At 42.3% G+C, this 20,180-nt stretch overlaps 1 protein-coding gene across 1 annotated transcript in view; it reads right to left on the bottom strand.

The window, feature by feature from the left end:
* The window catches only part of LOC113010762 (uncharacterized), a 21,809-nt gene extending 1,629 nt beyond the window's left edge, over positions 1-20,180 (bottom strand). The window contains exons 1-12 of the mRNA XM_026149969.2: positions 19,941-20,180; positions 18,139-18,197; positions 15,756-15,895; positions 14,518-14,702; positions 8,529-8,753; positions 6,812-6,934; positions 6,512-6,602; positions 3,899-3,966; positions 2,934-3,753; positions 2,605-2,767; positions 2,012-2,373; positions 47-120 (exon numbers count right to left, since the gene is read on the bottom strand). Coding sequence (XP_026005754.2) covers positions 47-120; positions 2,012-2,373; positions 2,605-2,767; positions 2,934-3,753; positions 3,899-3,966; positions 6,512-6,602; positions 6,812-6,934; positions 8,529-8,753; positions 14,518-14,702; positions 15,756-15,895; positions 18,139-18,197; positions 19,941-20,045 — 2,415 coding nt within the window. The 5' untranslated portion in view covers positions 20,046-20,180. The remainder of the gene's footprint in view (positions 1-46; positions 121-2,011; positions 2,374-2,604; positions 2,768-2,933; positions 3,754-3,898; positions 3,967-6,511; positions 6,603-6,811; positions 6,935-8,528; positions 8,754-14,517; positions 14,703-15,755; positions 15,896-18,138; positions 18,198-19,940) is intronic.

The following is a 20,180-nucleotide window of genomic DNA, read 5'->3' as shown; positions in this document are numbered from 1 at the left end:
TACTATAACTCTGAATATTTTAAAAGGAAGGATGAGAGTTTCTTACCCCAGAAGCAGCTGGAGGAGTATGTGTGTCTGCAGCAGGCTCGACCTCTAGTTTCTCCTGTAGTCTGCTCTTCTCTGTGAATATCAGCACATTATGAAGTCATTTAAAGGAACTGCTGCACTTTGTGGTAGTGTGGTGTGTGTGGAACCCCTGCACGGTCATTTTTTTCACCTCTCTGGATGATTGCAAGCATCATCTTGCAATAGTTTCCCCCTATCCACAGGCAGAGGTGTACTTAAGATAAACTGGAGAAAGCCAAAAGACATCTGGGCCACGGTCATTGTTTACAGGTGGAAATATATGCTTTTAGCTCTCCACATGGGCCTTTTGTCTGCAACAAAAACCTCCTTGAATGCAACTGGTCACTAGAACTCTGATTACAAAGAGAAACCAGAACTAAAAATCTTGTCTCTTCCCCTTCTGTATATGAATACACCAGTTTCTCTTCAGAGGTTATAAATATGATTCAATATCATGTAACAGACTACAGTGAGAGGCAGTGTACTCTCAGCTGTGCCAGCAACAGCACAAATGTGCAGCTCTGAGCCGAGAGAGAAAACTACAGCAGCTACGTCTTTGTTTTAGACGGTGTATGAACCGAGGGGCGACATTAATGCACGATTTGTTACTAATAAGGATTATTTTGAACCTTGAATCTACTCATGTAGAATCCAGCAACAAATGTGAGGTGATGGCCCCACAGTGGAAGATTACAGAGGGTTGCAGGTTGTCCTTCTCAGACATTAATGCATCAAAAACTAAAGACATGGTGATATCGCTCCATCTCTCCTGTGGTGAGGTTGTTGAGTTCGTGTAGCCTTGCACTGTGACTGTTAACAAGCTGACCTTTGAACTTCAGGTGGATGCGCTGTAGAGCTTTTCTCTGTCGGTAAGCTCACCAGCCCGTTTACTTTGATAGGAAGCTTTGTGGATTTTATGTAGACAGCGTCTTTATGATAATGCTTTATTACAGTTTTATGGAGTCTGTCCTGACATGTCCTTTTCTCAGCCTGTGCAGGTCACTGAACCTCAAAAACCAAAAGCAGGCTGTGAGATATAGTTAAAGTCTAAAGAACTGCACACTGTTGTGACGTAGTGTCCTGAAAAACTATGCACATTCTTACTGTTTGCATAGGAATTACAAGGCTAAATAGCAGCTAGGTGTTGCTAATAAAACTGACTTAACTGATCAAAAGCAGTCGGTCTGGAGCATTCGGGAGTATCAACGCAATGCCACAATGTTCCCATGAGTGAACATATCCCAGCAAGTTACTTATAAGTTCCATCGGTGCAATGCTCAGAGAAACCGCAAGAGCTACAGCTCAGACTCTACAGGCCTCAGTTAGCATGTTAAAATTGATGACAGAAAGCCTCTTCACTCTAAAGAGAACATGGCAGCACGGCTTAGGTCTGCAGCGCTGCATCTGCATAAATCGCATGACTCCTGGAATAATGTCCTTTGGATAGAAAAGACCGACATATAGACATCTGGCCATCATGTGTAACACCACGTAACACACAAACGCCTCATACCAGCTGTCAGTTACGGTGATGATTTATGCTTGTTTTGCATTCACAGGATCTGAGCTCCTTGCACCTTCATTTGACTGAGTATACCAAAGTGTATACCAACAATGTGAGAGACTGATAAAGTCAACAGAAGACAATTACTTCAAGTTATTGCTGCTAAAGGTGGATCTCCAAGCATCGTGTTTATCCCAGCAGTGCTGTAACTATGGTTCAGTTCATGGTTTCTTCTTCCTCCAGTATGACGACGAACAATAATACTCTGATGTATAACCTGTTACCGCAGCAGTCTTTAAACATTATAGCTTTCACCACACTGGTTGCAGATCAATGGTACCGCAGGACGATATTGCAGATGTTTGTGTCAAGACTTCATGAACTGTCACACCCTTAATATAGCGCAACATGAATGCTAACTTGGTAAGAAGAAAGTCTTACTTGTTTTCTTAGCAGGTACATCTTGGCTCACATTTTCGGCAGCTTCCTCGCATTTAACCGCCTTCTTCTTCCTTTTCTTCTTCCCTCCGTTTGAAAGCGCCGACGTATTGGCATCATCAAGAATCACAGCACTCTGGTCATCTGCCACACCGCTCTGATCCTCAGCCTGCAGCTCCCTCTTCTTCTCCTTCTTTGCCTTGGGAGGTTGGTTTTCCTTTGACGAATTTTCTTCTAGGTCAGCATGTTTTTGCATCTTTTTCTTCTTCTTTGGCGTTTCGTCCTCCCGAATGGGCTCAACTTTGGGTCTTTTGCTTGACTTTGGGTGAAACATTTCCTCTGTTTCTTCTTGTAGGTGTTTCTGTCTGAAAAATGTAAGTAATCCTTTAACTTTTACTGTGATTTTGTAAGAACCTTCTGCACATACTCTTTGTAAAAAGTACTACTGGTAGCACGAACCTCTACAGCATCAAAATTCTGCAAGGTGACATTGAAACAATGATAGCAGCGCCAAGTTCTACAATCGTTTGGCTTCGCTTTTGTTTCACTTGTAGTTTTATGAAGAAATATGCCAAAGATAAGCAGAAACTACTCACTTCTTCCTTCTCACATGGTTCTGATCTGCAGATAACTTGTTGCTCTTCATCAACCTCATCGCCATCTTCTCCTTCTTATGAAGTTTTAATCTCCTCTTCAGGCTGAGCTTCTTCCTGAGACGCTTTTTCTTTTTGGCCGAGGAGTCCAAAGAAGACTTTCCCTCTGCAGGAGCAGGCCAAAAAGAAAATAAAATGCACAATTAAAGTTATCTAAAAATCACACTAGATTTATCACCACTAATGATTAAGAGTAAAGGCCACATGAAATACAAGTTAATGTCTTATTACAGGGAACCTTCTGGAAAGGCTTTTCCTCTCTCTCTCTCTACCTGTGGCTTCCATTTTCTCCTCTGTGCCATTACTGCCCCCTGCTGGTTGTTCTTCAGATTGCACCGCCTCGTTCTCCTGACCTCCTTCCTTTCTCTTCTTTTTCTTCTTCTTCTTTTTCTCCTCCATTGTCTCTGCCAGACTCACAGGATTCTCAGCCTTCTCCTCTACTGCTCTTCCTGCCTCACGCTCCTCCTCTTCCACATCTTTAGCCTTCTTCTTCTTCTTCTTTTTAATTTTGTTTTCAGTGACAGTGTGAGTTTCCTCTTCCTTCTCTTCTTCTTCGTCTCTTTCCCTTTTCCTCTTCTTAGCCTTCTTTTTCTTGTCTGGTGGAGCTAACTGAGACGCCTCAACCTCATCCTCCTGATCTCCGCCATCCTCTGTCACCTCCTCTTCTTGTCTCTTTTTGTCTCTCTTTTCCTTTTTGGCAGATTTCCTAGGAAGAGGAGTGTCACTGAGTGGATCTGGGGTAGATGCATCAATGCTGCTGGGTGCGTCCGTGATCGATGCGTCTGCTGTTGACGTCTCAAAATCCTGTTTGCTCTTCCTTTTCTTTTTCCTGGGAGTGCTGCGGTCTTTACAGGACTCGGCAGTCTCCTCAGGGGACAGGTGGCTGGTCTCTCGCTCAGCTGCTTCGTCGTCTTTGACTGTGATGTTGATGATGATGGAGGCCTCTGGGTCCGATCGCTCTTCTGAAACCAACGTGACTTTGATACCAGTTGGACTGGCTGAGAGGTCACTCTGGATCCCGGTGTCCACGGGGATTTTCAACATCTCCGTGTCTCCCTCCAGCTCCGAGGAAAGATCTGCGACCTCTGACGTCTGAGTGCAGAGATACATACAGGAATTAAAACATGCTGCATATACACAAAGTCATTACAGATAGTGCAAATGTACTCATTATTATTCCCCATCTGCTTCTGGCAAAGACCTATCTTCACCATAAATAGTTAAGTAGTTGTATCACCTCAGATTTCTTTGTCTCCTCCACGTCATCCTCCTCCTCTTTTGGATTTTTAGATTCACCATCAGGGTCTGAAAAACATTATAAAATGCCTACATTAGATTACATTTGTAGTCTTTTATACCTGATCAGAGCTTTAAGATTTAAGTACATGACGTGAGACTCAATAAAATCATCTTTTTAAAATCAGTCGACAGTCTATTACAGTGGCAACTCTGGGAAAAACAGCAAGAGACATGAGTCATACGGCAGTTTTTTTGTTTGGTCATAAAAGAAAAGAAAAATAAGATAACGAGACATTTTAAATTGCCCTGATGGGATCTCAGGCTGGGTTCTGTCTGATGTATTGAGGATTAAAGTGGAGAGCAGAGCACACACTACGACATGTTTGTGATATATCTAACACTTTTATTTGACGAGCATCTCCAGGTGTATTTTTTTTTCTTGATAGCAGCATCAGAACCCTCTCCCCCCACAGGAATCCAACTCTGAAGCCTTTCTGCAGCAGATGTTTGGACTTGTCATAGCAGGAAGTTCAGGTCGATAATAATATTATTAACAAAAGGCTCCTTTCCAGGAATTTGTGCAGTTCAGTTAGTAAAATCCAGAACTGCCTCCGTGTTTGACAGGTCAGAATGCGAAAAACCTTCGTTTCTATTCAAACGTCATCTATCATTTTCAAATTTTTGGGTGAAAGATGCGATTGTTTTCCAGATGATTGCAAGTCTCAGAGTAGTCATAACTCCGGCTTACTTAACAAGCTGTGACAAGCTTTACAAACTCCTCTGAGAAGTTACACAAGTGAGTGGCGTCGAAAAACAACTGCTGTTTCTCCGGCTTTGGCAGAAATCTGTCAAACTCTTTTACAAGTTTTGGCACTGAATCCAGCTGCCTCGGGGTAAAAATATTCAAACTTTGTCTAAAACTTCTGTGCTTAAACAGCCGGAGATGACGTGCTGTCAATAAAAGGAAAAATGAAAAGACAGAATGCCTTTTTTCTCCCTTGTAAATAAATGGAAAAAAGTAAATCCAGAGTACAGCGACGGAGCTGTGCTTTGTTGGAAACCGCTCCAACAACAACTCCCTTTTTGGAACTGCTTTTTAATATCAGTGAATAACTTTTAGGTCACTTCGTCCAAATCAGCAGCCATTAAATGAAAAGAGAGTCGAGCCTCACAGCTGTACGCCTCCACCACAACAAGTCGAGATAAAGCCAACATCCATCTCCCCTTCTGTTCCCGAGGTGTGTCGTCACATCACCACAAGAAACGTGTTGAGAGGCAGCTGGATTCTCACTAGATTTGCAAGCTCACAACAACCTTGTGTGCGTCATGCTAGACGAACCACAGTTGATTTAATCAAATGAGTGTCCTGCGAGGAAATGGCGAACACCAAGGTCACAGCTACAGATGGGCTTCAGGTGTGACAATATTTAGTTTTTTCCCAGGTTAATTAAACTTTTGGGGAAAAAAGAAAATTGCTCAGCAAAGCAACAGGTTGAAATGTGTCTTTCTTCTTGAAGCTACGAAATATGAGTTTTTAGACCGTTTAGTCTTCTTCAGTTGAGAACAGCTGGTCTTTTCGTTTGCCTTGACTTGAGCTCTTCATGCATCACAGTTTTCAGATCCTTCAGCGGTGTAGCTGAATGAAAAACTGAAGACCTTGTGCCCATATGTTAGGAAGTGCATCCTACTTAACCTCAACTCTTTGTCATTGCGGCACAACAGCTTACGAAATGAGCATCGAGCTGCCTGAGCTCACGCTCCAAGTGAGAAGTAATGTTATACTTTTTTTCTCTATTGTTGACTTATGACGAAAAAGATGTCCAAGTAATCATAAATACATATTCAATTCAACTTTATTTATACAGCACCAAATCACAACAACAGCCGCCGCAAGGCCCTTTATATTGTAAGGTAGACCCTACAATAATACATACAGAGAAAACCCAACAATCATATGACCCCCTAATCAGCAAGTATTTTGGCGACAGTGGGAAGGAAAAACTCCCTTTTAACAGGAAGAAACCTCCAGCAGAACCAGGCTCAGGGAGGGGCGGAGCATACAACATTAATATTCACATATAAAGATAAGAAGCTATAAAGATGAACCAATTTTAGAGATTACATGAATGTGTGTAATATTCTTATAATCAATCATTTAATTATGTCGGTCATGAGCACGTGCATCTTCTCTTTGTCTTATGTAATCGTATATACGGAAAGATGAATGTGTGGGTCCTCATAACTACGAATTTAGTGATAAGTTTAAATCAATCAGTCAATCAGGAGAAACATTCTGATTACAGATGCAACCCTACGACAAATCTCACTTTCTTTCTTAAATCAACCTTGCAGTGATTTTCATGCCTGAGCAGAAATGTGAAATTTTGAAACTCTTGTAACTGTGGAAACAAACCTGGACGGCAGATGTTATCAGACTGATTTTCATAATACTTAAAAGAAACCTGCTGCAGAGGCAGCCGCACTGACGCCTCGGTTTCTTAACAACAGCTTGTGACTCTTGTCAGAGCAGTGAGAAAGAGACGGAAAAGATGCCATGCATTTAGGGGGAAAAGAACAAACCGGTAATTAAAAATCTATTGGCTGTTAATACCTGCAGAGGGCGGGGCTTGATCATCTCCGAGCTGGTCACTGGTTTCCAGAGCTGTCAGGTCAGAGGTGGTGGGTTCAACCAGGATAGGCATCTGCAAGAGGTCAACAGAGGTCTTTCACCACCAGACATGACGAGTCAAGTTTTTACTGATTTAGTTCTTAGTTTAACTGAATTATTTAAATACTTTGTAATTGTAGTGGAAATATCAAAATATGCAGGCACTTCAGGGATGCATAATAAAAGCAATCACAGGTTCTGTACTCGTATCAATTAATATATGAATATGAAGCAGTACTGCACCTCTCCTGCTGTGGCTTCTTCACCTTCTGGAGACTCGGCTTCGCTGACTTCCTGAGTGGGAACATCTGTCTGCTGTGACGCCGAAGCTTCTTCTATGTCTTCTGAGGTGTTTGTGGTTGCTTCCTGGAGAAAAACAGAGCAGAAAGATCAATTTAATCCTACAAGAAAACAAAGGCGAATTAATACAGCTCATTTTTGTCAATAAAAGCTAAAATTGCACTCGAAGCCACAGTTAAGTCTTGGAAACATGGCTGCATCACTAAAGAGAAGTCAGATGGATAATGGTTTAAACACTTCCAGCCTGGAGGCGCTGGTGCCAGCGCCGGCCAGTATCTGCTTTACAACTCAGCCGGCACCATTTTCTGAAGGTTGCCAAGCATGGCGGCATTCGCTGAAGAGGACAGCTGGGACTGCTGGGACAAAACTGAATGCAGTTTCTTTTGTGTGTTGCTTTTCTCGTGCACCAAATTAGATACCAGTGCAGGTGATAATCTTTAGTTTTAGGTCTATGTTGATGTGTGCATGCGGGCAATAATAACAACAAGAGGACTGATATTTGTTTCCCAAGTTGCATTTCTGCCGATTTATTGTTTTTCCAGATGCTCTGGATTTTGTGGAAGATGACAATTAAATTTAGATATTTTTTTTTAACTAAAAAAATAGTCTAAGACTTGATATAAACTAAGCATCTATGGATATGAGCATAAGAGGAACAAGCATAATGATCTTTGATGCATAGCACACCAGCATGCTGCACTAGTCTGTAAACAGAGCCAGATGTTTACAACAGTTTGGGCGACAATTAATTAATATTTGGCTGATCAGGGTTTTTGTTTACAGCTTTTTGATTGCTCATGTCCGATTTATTATTACTGGCGCTTCCATCTTTCCACATGTGAGCAATAAATCTTGCAAATACAACGCTATTTAACTGATCAAATAACATGAATTATTCATTGCTGGCTTTTAACAGTCCTGTTTTGACACTTGGAGAGATGAATGTTGCAGAATTATTATTATTATGGTAAAAAGGTGGCACCACAAATTATCATCTTTATGCCAAAAAAAATAAAATAAAATAAAATCATACATTTAATTTCTGTATGTTTTTTATTTGATCTTTTTCTTGTTGACAACTGGCACCAAATTGCTTGTTTAAACAATGCAAATGCCAATTAAATCTGACGTTTCTGTTTCTGTTGGAGCTTCAGATGATTTAAACATGAATACAGAGTTTTAAAGTGCACCGACTTGTTGCACTAATTAAGAGCAACATCTAATACGGTGACATTTAATCGCAATCTTTTACGTTCCAGTAAAGTCCTAAAAGAAAATTCACAATTCAGCAAAGAAAGGCTGTCTGCAGTGTTGACTACTAGAAGCGTAACAACACAAACAGTCCACTGCAAAATAAGTTTCAGCTGTGCAGAGGTGAGCTGAGGAGAAGGAGGCTCTGCTGAGCCAGGAATCAACAGCTACTCCCATTTTTTTATGAGTGTGGTTTAAGGTGATTAACATTTCTGCTCATTGCAGAGCGATCCAGTGCGCCAGGAGGAAAATTAAACAGCACACTAGGCCTTTAAAGACATCAAGGTAGAACGAGTGATGCATATGTGCTCAAGTGTCAGTCGCATGAAAAAGTTTTGCGAGATATGATGAGATGAAAAGAAAAATAAACATCTGACACAAAAGTTTAAAATGAAATTGATGAGCTAACCTGCTTCAGATCATCACTGCCCTCTTGATGCTCCACTTTAAGGTCACCGCCTGAGACTGAGGCCTCGGCTGGATCGGGGGCCTGCGATTGGTCCTCAGCCTGATCAGGTAACACCAGGTTGTTGTTACCCTGGCTGGGTGCAGTTATTTCCTCAGCGTCTGAAGAGGCAGAGCTCAGGCTTTCTGCCTCATTGGACGCCTCAGCATACACTTTAGTTGGAGCTGACTGGAAAATATGTACAGGCAGTTAGAAGAACTTGCATCCTGCTGTTTACTCAGAATATCTGCTAGTTTCAGGAAGACAAATCCAAGACACTCGAGGATCTTTTTACTGCTCTGTATACCCCATTTATTGGAGACTATATTTCACTGCAAATGAGGTGCTATACTGAGAACAGTGTACAGGCTTTTTACGTTTGGGGGAAACAATGCAACAGAGCAATTTCAAATACTCGCACACAGACTAAACTTGTTGTGTCAAATATATTTGGACTATATAGATAGAGACACCCTGTGTTTACGTCCCCTAGCATGCACAACAACAAACCCAGACATGCCTGAGAGCGATAGCTGCATGTGCCAGCCTCCAATGATATTTAGTACATAAAAAGGGAGCTACTTCAACAACCCCCAACAAACCACACTCCTCTGCAAAAAACACCATCAAGTCCAAGCAGGCCAAGAAGGCACGTGAGGAGGAGATGCTAGCATCTCTTTATATGCAATCCAAAAGTAAAAATATGACTCCACTGAGTGTCGCTGGAGCACTTGCTAGCTCCGCTCCACATCACAGGAAGTCCATTTTAATCCACAGAGAGCAGATTTAATTCAACCAGCTGGCGAAAACTACAACTAAAAGAAACTAGAAATTCTGCTGAGTAGAAACATCTTTGCCGTTAAGAATGTGATGTTGTTGTTGTTGTACAGCAAAAAGAAAGCCGCAGTGCTTTTACCATTAGACACAAAGCAATCAGGGTTTCCAGCAGCTGTCGACAGAAACCACAACGAATAGTTCGCACAGAAACGAGCACGCACACAATTTGTCTCTGAAGATTACCGTTGTCACACACACACAATTCTGTGTCCACACGGCATTATCTGCTGCATCACTGGGCCAACACAAAAGAACAGACAAGACACACACACACACACACACACACACACACACAGCAGTAATAACAACAGAGGAAACTAATACAGGACAGATGAGACGAGTGGAAATGTGTCCGTGTGTTTCACAAGCGTATAACAACACTGCAGCTACTGTCCATCTATCAGCACATTATTACAGTGGCTGGACAACAGCTATGTGTGTTCATGATGGCACTGCTTTCCTCCTCCTGTAACAACGCTCAGCACTCGATACTTACTCGAACGCTTTTTACTTTTTGCTTTTAACTTTAATGAAAACCTTTAAAACATAAACCCCAAGTAAAAATATTCCTACATTAACCCTTTAAGACCTACCATAGAACCAAGTGCGCCAGAGCTTATATTATATTTTTACATGCTGTGGAGCCATTTTTGGGAGCATTTCAAGTTGCTATACATCAATACAACCATTATAGCCCAAATTTTAATAATATGTCTGCATTAAGTGCATAGTAATTACATAAATTGCAAAAAAGTGCAATAAACTACAAAAAAATTGAAAATCGTTTTTGTTTTTTTAACATATATTTCTAGTTAGAGAAATTTAAGAGGCTTATCCCTCAGAACTGTAAATACAAAAAAGTTGCACAAAATAGTTTCCCACCACAGGAAATTTATTTTGAGTGTCTTCATAGTTTTATTTTTGAAATACACCAATTTTTATATACTGCAATAAAAATGAAAATAAATCTTATAATGCAAATTTGCAAAAAAAACTGCATATGCATCAAAATAAACTATTTCCAGCAGTGCAATATGAGTCCTAAGCATCCCAGAAACGACACAGAAAGTCATAAAGTCAAACATAACTTTTAAAAACACCAGTATAGGCTCATAAGGCCCTGATGGTAAAAAACTACATTTTCGCAAATGACGTCACTTCCGGTTTCGGGCAGGTCATGGCGGACATGCGATAGTTCGTGCTGATGGACGAAGGAAGTGTTACAAACAGCTGATCGGATCGGCAAAGCGTGTTTCTGGAATATTATGTTTTTGTTACTGCAAGCGCTTTTTATGCAATTTTTGCAAAGCTATATGTGGAAGGAAACCGTGACCGAGGACAAGCTGATGGCATAAGATGTAAGTACAACTCCTCCGGTTTCATATGCAAAAAAAATTATTGCGCTAGTTTACGTGGTTGCAGAGCTACCGGGATTTAAAAATAGTTATGCAAAATGGAGCGTGCCGGCTAAGACCGGCTTTAAAGGGTTAATGATCATTAACACGTCGCACCTTTATCTTTCCCTGCTCGTAGTTATTTCAAGAGTTGCTTTATGAGATAAGACTTAAATAACTCGTGTTCACTTCATGCTTAATCGTACAAATTTAGAGATTCATCTTTAATTAGATAAGGTCTGCTGGAGATTCCTCGCCTACTTTAGTTTTAAGATGCTAATATTTGAAAATATGATTGTTATCTTCAGGGCATAGCTTATTTCAGATTATAAATGTACTGTTTACCCTCCGTAGAGCAGAATGGCACAGGAGGCGAGGAAGAGAGAGAGCCAGGAAACGTGCAGCTTTTATTGCTGATCCCTTTCGCTTTTCCAAACAATTGCTGGGGGTTAAGCGAAGCGGGCAGTTGGAGTGCTCAGCAGAGGAGGTGAATAACTTCCTTCATGAGACCATGAGTGACCCTTTGAGGGAACAAGACTTGGGACCAAACAAAGCTCTCATCAACCCTGCCCCACCATCAGTAGAGTTCAAGTTGACGGAGCCAAGTTTGAAGGAGGTGTGTGAGGTCATCAAAGCAGCCCGCTCAGCATCCTCCCCAGGTCCCAGTGGCGTACCCTACCTTGTCTATAAGCGCTGCCCAGAGCTGCTCCGCCACCTGTGGAAGATCTTAAAGGTGATATGGCGGAGAGGGAGAGTTGCTGATCAGTGGAGGTGCGCAGAGGGAGTCTGGATTCCCAAAGAGGAGGATTCGAAAAACATAAACCAGTTTCGGAGCATCTCGCTATTGAGCGTGGAGGGGAAGGTGTTTTTTAGCGTTGTCTCCCGGAGATTGACCGAGTTTCTCCTTAGAAACAATTACATTGATCCATCAGTTCAGAAGGGGGGGATCCCAGGAGTTCCTGGTTGCCTAGAGCACACTGGTGTAGTTACACACCTTATAAGAGAAGCCCATGAGAACAGAGGCGACCTAGCTGTATTGTGGCTGGACCTGACTAATGCGTATGGGTCGATCCCACACAAACTGGTTGAGCATGCTTTACACCTCCACCATGTTCCCAGTAAGATCCTGGACTATTATGCCAATTTCAGGCTTAGGGTCACTGCTAGGGCAGTTACTTCAGACTGGCACCGACTCCGGAAAGGTATAATAACAGGCTGTACCATCTCAGTTACGCTCTTTGCCCTGGCAATGAACATGGTGGTAAAGGCTGCGGAGGTGGAGTGCAGAGGGCCGTTAACAAGGTCAGGTGTTCGTCAGCCCCCTATCAGAGCCTATATGGATGACCTCACCATTACAACATCATCAGTTCCCGGGTGTAGGTGGATCTTGCAAGGTCTTGAGAGACTCATCTCATGGGCAAGGATGAGTTTTAAACCTTCCAAGTCAAGATCGATGGTACTGAAGAAGGGCAAGGTGACGGACAAGTTCCAGTTCTCAATTTCAGGAACCATTATTCCATCCATAACGGAACAACCAGTTAAGAGCTTGGGGAAACTCTTTGACTCCAGCCTGAAAGACTCTACTGCTATTCAGAAGGTAAATGAGGAGCTGGGAGCGTGGCTTATTAAGGTGGATAAGTCCGGCTTGCCTGGAAGATTTAAAGCCTGGATCTACCAGCATTCCATCCTGCCCCGAATCCTGTGGCCCTTGCTTGTCTATACAGTTCCGATAACTACTGTGGAATCCCTTGAAAGAAAGATCAGTGGCTTTCTTCGTAAGTGGCTGGGACTTCCCCGCAGTCTCACCAGCGCTGCCTTGTATGGGACAAGCAACAGCGTGCAGTTACCCTTCAGTGGTCTCACAGAAGAGTTCAAGGTGGCTCGCACACGAGAAGCCTTACAGTACAGAGATTCTAAAGACTGCAAGGTGGCATCAGCAGGCATTGAGGTAAGGACAGGAAGAAAGTGGAAGGCTGAGAAGGCAGTTGAGGTGGCGGAGTCACGCCTAAGGCAGAAAACACTGATGGGGGTCTTAGCAACAGGGGGAGCAGGCTTGGGGTACGTCCCAAAGGCCCAGGTCAGCAGGGCACAGGGAAAGGAGAGACACCAGCTACTCCAGGAAGAGGTCCGAGCAGGTGTGGAGGAGGAGCGAGTAAGTAGAGCTGTAGGCCTTAAGCGGCAGGGAGCATGGACAAGGTGGGAGAGCACCTTGCAGCGCAAGGTCACCTGGGCAAACATCATGCAGGCAGACTTCCACCGGATCCGATTCCTAGTGCAGGCAGTATACGACACTCTGCCAAGCCCAGCAAACCTCCATCTGTGGGGAAAGAGCGAGACACCTGCCTGTCCCCTGTGCTCTGGAAGAGGGACCCTAGAACACCTCCTTAGCAGCTGCCCAAGGGCCCTGGCCGATGGTCGGTATCATTGGCGGCACGACCAGGTGCTCAGAGTAGTTGCTGAAAAGATTGCCTTAGCAATCAGCACCAGCAAGCACCATCATGCTCCGAGGAAGGCAATCTCTTTTATTAAGGCTGGAGAGAAACCCCAGGTGCGCCCACATTTGACAACTGGCCTTCTCAACACAGCCTCTGATTGGCAGCTACAGGCTGACCTGAGTAAACAACTAAAGTTCCCTCAGAACATTGTAAAAACATCACTCCGGCCAGACTTGATAATTATTTCTGAGGCCTCAAAACAGCTGATCATGCTGGAACTCACAGTGCCCTGGGAAGAGCGGATCGAGGAGGCCAATGAAAGGAAACAAGGAAAGTACCAGGAACTAGTGCAAGAGTGCAGGGGAAGGGGCTGGAAGACTTTCTATGAGCCCATAGAAGTGGGTTGTAGGGGCTTTGCAGGACGATCACTCTGCAAAGTCCTAGGCCGGCTGGGCGTGGCTGGGGCAACCAAGAAGAGGGCCATCCAGGCTGTGAGTGAAGCGGCAGAGAAAGCCACAAGGTGGCTGTGGATTAAGAGGGCTGATCCGTGGGTAGCTACTGGTACGCAAGTCGGGGCCTGATCACCCCCGGCTGGGTCGCCTGGGCGAGGGTGTATGATGTTGTGAGACCCGAAACACCTGATGACCCTAGGATACATCACTGAAGATGCGTACCAGTGCATCCAGGAGATGTGTCTTTATAGATAATAGTGTACTGTTTGGGTGTCAGAATGTCAATATTATTACCTGTAAAAGCTAATCTGCAGAAGCAGAACACATGGCGCCGCCTTTGTGTCTGTTTACGCAGCTCTTTGGTGACAGAGAGAAGGATTATTAGCATGCAGACGTGCTGCAAAACTTTGCATAGGACCAACCACAACCACGCCTTCCTGCAGCTGCTGTTGTTGAGAAACCTCTTTTGAATTTAAGAAAACACATTTTTAAAGCTTAAGTCATGCCAGGAAATAAACTGTTAGCATCTTAGCTGGGAAAAATGATTCTCCTTCTTATCTTGTTATTTCTCCTGTGATTTTAATACCATTTGAAGGCTACAGGATATTTTCTGGTTTTCTCGGCGCACGTGTTCATCAACACATCCTAAATACCAAACATTTACGCTCAACATTCAGTTTGTCCTTATTGACTCTCCCATATGAAGCACACATTAGCACTGACACAACAGGGCTACGCTAACTAAAAGTATTCTGTCTCCTCACTTTGAGAAAAAGGGGGCAAAGCTAGCACAGAAAAACTCAAACCCATTTTTCATGATATGTGAGATGTTCACCTCTTGCTCTGTTTTTGTTTCTTCCTCCTTTATCTTTTCTTCTTCCACTTCACTGTCAGAGGAGCCGGCGCTCTCGCTGTCAGAGTTTGTTGCTTGGGATTTATTATCAGCAGCCAGCAGCTGCTCACAGACACTCTCAGAGATGCTCTCTGCCTTCAGTGACTCAACAACATCAGGCCCAGGCTCTGAAAGAGAAAATCAAATATATTTTAGACTGGCTTCATAGTCACCGGTGCCAAGATTTGTAAAAGAAATAAACACAGAGTGAAAAAAAAGGATAACTTATAAAATGCAAAGTTCAACTCAGTTTTCTTTATGTAGCGCCAATTTCACAACAACAGTTGCCCCAAAGAGCTTTACATTGTAAGGTAAGGACCCTACAATATTAGAGATAACAGCCCAACAATCAGATGATCCTGTATGAACAAGTTACGAGACGTAACCCAGCAGCATTACTGAGGCACGTGTCAGAGTCAACCGATCTAGTAGTTACATTCCCTAAAAAGTCCAGGTGATGTGGAGAAGTAACAAAAAGTGTCCAGTTTGAACAAAGAAGGCAAGAATCTAACAATAAACTTTATCAAAAAGGGAAGTTTGAAGACTGATCTTAAAAGTAGAGAAACGTCTCCTACACTGTGAGCTAGCTGCGCAGGAGAGGAGCTTCTGACCATTTACAGCAGTGAGGTTAGTCACAAACACTCGACACACATTACTCCAGTCCTGGCAGAATTACACTGGCTTCCCATTTGCTACAGAACCCAATTAAAATTTTCACTGATTACTTTTAAATCACAGACAATCAATTACTGTTACAACTTCTGCAGTGTGGGCTCAAAGCACAGGAGCCCATTGTGGAACAAACTTCAGCTTACTGCTAAATTAGCTTTAAATTAGCATTAGATAAATAAACAAAAACATATTTTTACAGAGAGGCTTTTGTTTGTTTTACGTTTTCCTCATTTCTTGCATCTTCCAAAGATAAACTAATGAATCAGCTGTATGACTGACAGGTTGCTAAAATAATTAATTGCCAAGTTGTTGCTCTATGTATCTATAAAACATCAGAAAAAATAAAAATGGAAATCATCATTCTCCAGAAATCGAGATCCACAAGATTTAAACAAGCATTAATTAGAAAATGTTTGACATTTAATTAATTAAATTCATTTCAGCTACAGATGTGCACATATTAGTGGCTTTATTTTGTCCTAACTACTGCAATCAAAGATAAAATTTACCGAGTGGAGGGTTGGAATCCACATCATCTCCTCCTGTGACACTGGAGAGCCTGGTGTCTGCAGCCTCTGCTTTGATGCTTTTCTTTGAGTAACTGGACTCTTGTGTCTCCTGTTTGGCATGCTGGGCTAGGGAGTACAGTCTGTAACACACACACACACACACACACACACACACACACACACACACACACACACACACACACACACACACACACACACACACACACACACACACACACACACACAAATGAATTACATTTCTTTTACTGGCTATGCTTATACATTAGGTAAAGCACCAACTGATGAGCTGAAAAACGCAGTCAATGCAAATCTCAATTCCTCCAGCGACCACTTGAGGCTGACTCTAAAAGTGAGTCTCAGACTCACAGATTCCCGAGTTAAATTGTCCAACTTCAGGCATGAATTTAACACGTTTACATGCTAGTATGAGAAGTATTTTTGGCCTCATGTATGTTTTCTCCCTTCATCACAATTGTACACAGGGCTAATCTTTATTATAAATCATTTAAATGGAATTTGCTGATGCTTAAAGTTATGACTGTGGCCTCTTTAATTAGCAGATTTACAAACACAGATTGCTTAAGTTGATAGCAGCGTGCCAAGTTTCAGCCCAGAAAGTCTGAAATGAACTCTGGACCATTTTAGTGTTTAGAGCATTTTGGAACAGTTACATGGCTAATAATTTAACTTTTTTCTCCAGTTTCCAAACTGTTATAACATAACATACATCTGTATATCTCTAGTAAAGTAGTAAAACTAGTAAAGCGCTATACAAATACAGGCCATTTACATCCGGTTTCACCAACACCAAAATGGCGAGCCTTAGTGTTCCAACACGCACTAATACGTGATGCTGCAGTGGCAACATCCATCTTTTTATAAGCAATCGGGCTCAAAACATCTCAAACTGGTTTCTTGAATACGAGTTCAGTGTACTCAGATGGCCTCCACAGGCACCAGATCTGAATCTAAGAGAGCGCCTTTGGGATGCGGCGGGAGACTCAAGCCACGGATAAATCTGCAGGAACTGTGTGATGCTATCCTATCAACATGGAAAATCTCCGAGGAATGTTTCCAGCACATTTTTCAATCTATGTCACAAAGAATTAAGGCAGCTCTCAAAGCAGAAAAGGAGTCTAACCCAGTACTGGGAAGGTGTGCCTAAATGGTCGTGAACGTAAACAAGCATTCGACTTGATTTAGCTATGCTTGGAAGCAAATAGCTAGCACAGCTATAGACTACACTGTTCTGTTTACATGTCTTTACTCTTTATCAGTGCAGTGAAGTAATTCAATTCTGTGTTTTTCTCCCACCTTAACCCCCAACTAGCTGCCCGTCCCTGAGCCTGGTTCTGCCGGAGCTTTCTTCCTGTTCAAAGGGAGTTTTTCCTTCCCACGGTTGCCAAGTGCTCGCTTACAAAGTGTCAGCTAACTTTGGAGAGGTTAAGTGTATTCTTACCTACATTATAAAGCACATTGAAGCAACAGGTGTTGTAAATTGACGCTATATAAATAATATTTAATTGAATTCACCAGCTTTTGAAAAGAAAAACATTTCTGTGAATCTCAGAAGCCTAAGAACTACAGGTTTTTGATCATTTGCATTGTGGCATTAATTAGAATAGGGCTAAGTACCATTATGAGTACTTATCCCTAATGAGCAGCTGTTTGAAAACAGTGTTTTTCTGATAATCAGAGGTGCCTTATATTCGGCACATAATTATGTATTTTCATTGACTTCTGCAGATTTCTGTTATTTTAGTGTTAGATTCACTTCGGCAAATGAGCTGATGTCATTGATTTAGCCATTTATCTGATGCCCATTTAATCCTCATTAGGGAGGCAGGGATTTGAAGGTGATCCCAGAATGCACTGGGCACAAGGCCAGGAAATCACTCACACAAACCGTACCAGTCGCATCCTGCTCACACAGACAGCGTGGAGTCTACAAATCACCTAAGCTGAGTGTGTCTCTGAATCGCATTACCTGCTGAGCTGTGACTCCAAAAAAGCAGGAAGTCATAAAATGTGGAGATAAAGAAAAACAGAGGATGATGAGAAAAAGCCACTATTTATGCACTTCATTGGGCTTAATCTCATTTTAGACCATTAAATGATTGTTTTAAGGTTCTTTGGGAGCCAGAGAGCCCCATCCTGTTTTCAGCTGCTGACATTTTTAATCTACACATGCTCACCTGTACAGTTTGCTGTACACAGTCAGTTTTCACAAAATTTGCAGCACATATAACAATTACAGCACAAAGAATGTTAAATTTTACAATTTTCTTATAATTACTTTCTTTTTGGTAACTTGTGGCATTATATATTTATGTATACAAGTGTGTAACTGGGTGTGACTTACTTCATCCAGCCTGTGTAGATGTCATGTAGGGTGGAGGAGCTCTCCACTGGTGTCTCCACCTACAACACAACACACAACAGCCTGAGAAATACTGTGCATCTAAAACTTGCTCAGTACTGACTCTTCAAGAGTGTTTTCAAAATACAATTTCTCCTTTTCACTGATTCCCTGAATGTTCTGTCTCTGCTTCAGCTAAACTTCCTGTGCGTCCCATAACTACATGGACAAAAGAAGAAAGGAAAAAAACACAGATAGCAAAGGGAAATAACAAATTTCCTGTGCTGCAGGAATGCTGCCACAAGCTTCCAGATGTGAATTCATGTAAAATATGCCAAAGAAGAGAGTATGATGAATACACAATGTTCACATAGAGGAGTGAAGGACACTCGTAAGTAAATTCTAATAAGACTGCTGCTGTAACTTCATTCAGACTTTAAGGTGTTGTTTTATGTCCTTTCCAGCTCTCGTTTTATGTTTGAACTCTACGACAGTATAATATTCCTTATTTTTATGTTTTGATGGAGCCCACAGCTCATCCCGTGTCTGAAAAACCCTTCCCCCCTCTTTTTAATGGTTAGGAACCAGCCTATCCGGGGTTTACCCTGCCTCTGGCATTGTAACAGCTGGGACAGGCTCCAGCTACCGCGACACAATGCTGGATAAGTGGTTAGTAAAATGAAAGAAAAGATAAATGATATCTTATAATGAACTTCAGCAGACCGCTCAGTTAATTCACTCTCCCTTTAAGCCAACTTTCTTCAGATTGGCCGTCCCTGTAAACAGAAGGTCTGAACTGCAGGTGGGCGGGGTTTATGTACTTGCATTCAGACCTGTGAAGCCAAAATAGAAAAGAACTGTTGCAAACAGAGAACCCTTGTGATTCTCTGTACCTGTACCGACTCTGATCTCACTTTTTACATTTTCTTTTATCATGTTAAATATGAGCACCCGCCACTGTAAGTATGAGCAACTTTTGACAATGACATTTTTATCTCATAAGCTCTGCAGGAAAAGCTTACATCACACCTAAGCGCATGTTTCCTAACAGACAGACTTAGGAAGAATAAGACAATATTATTTTTTAGATTTCCCCTGTTAAAAAAGAAAATACCAGAAAGGCTTATTTTACAGTGTTTGGTTGCATCATAAGATGTCATCGGCACAGCTACTGGATAATCAAGAGCTGCAGTGATTATGTGCAACAGTCCAAATACCCCAAATTCTAAAAACGAGTGAATTACAGCGAAATATAGAGAAAAGCATCCAGGTCTCGTATTTGAAAAATATGTAAGTAGAAGTTCATCTCAGCTGGCTATTTAATTTTTAAAAAAAGCTGCCGATTATTTTTAAATTGATGAAATAATCAATTAATCAACTTATCACAGCAGCTCCAGGAGCTTTAGATAAAAAAGGTCAACTGTTATCACTAAACACTATGAAAAGGTGATGAGGTTTTGAATGGGGTGACAGCGTGCAGCAATAGGCCGCAGGAGCAGAGCTGCTTTGTGCAGCTCCTGTAACATAATGTTCTTTTCCTCCAGAAGGCCTGAACAAGGAGCCACACGCTTTGTCGCGCACACACACAGACTGAAGTGCATCTTACCGACAGCCACACTGAAGCAAACACACATCACATTTATATTTAAGTTGTTATATAACAAGCAAGATGCGCATGTCAGCTGATGAAATCACATAAAAAAAATAGTCTTTTTACTCACATTTAACTAACGTGTGCGAGCTAGAACCCAGTCTACCGACTGCACGCTAAATATTAGACTGTAAATTTAAGCCAAACTTCTTACCTGGGTAACGTGCTTCTCCAGCACCTGGGCAGCTTTCTGGTAGCCGTTCACCTTCAGGTGCTGGTAGATTAGAAACAGCAGCACGTCGTCCTCCTCTGAGGCCATGCTGTCCGACGGGACCGACTGGCAAACCGGGAAAAAGTGCAAATAATATTGACGGGTTATTTACACTTCAGTACATGCTCGCTATTCGGCGTGCGCACATGTGCGCTGACGACGCCCCCCTCGAAAGGCAGCATG

This window comes from Astatotilapia calliptera, chromosome 18 (assembly GCF_964374335.1).
Source record: "Astatotilapia calliptera chromosome 18, fAstCal68.1, whole genome shotgun sequence".
Classification (NCBI taxonomy): Eukaryota; Metazoa; Chordata; class Actinopteri; order Cichliformes; family Cichlidae; genus Astatotilapia; species Astatotilapia calliptera.
This window is presented reverse-complemented; position numbering and strand designations above follow the sequence as displayed.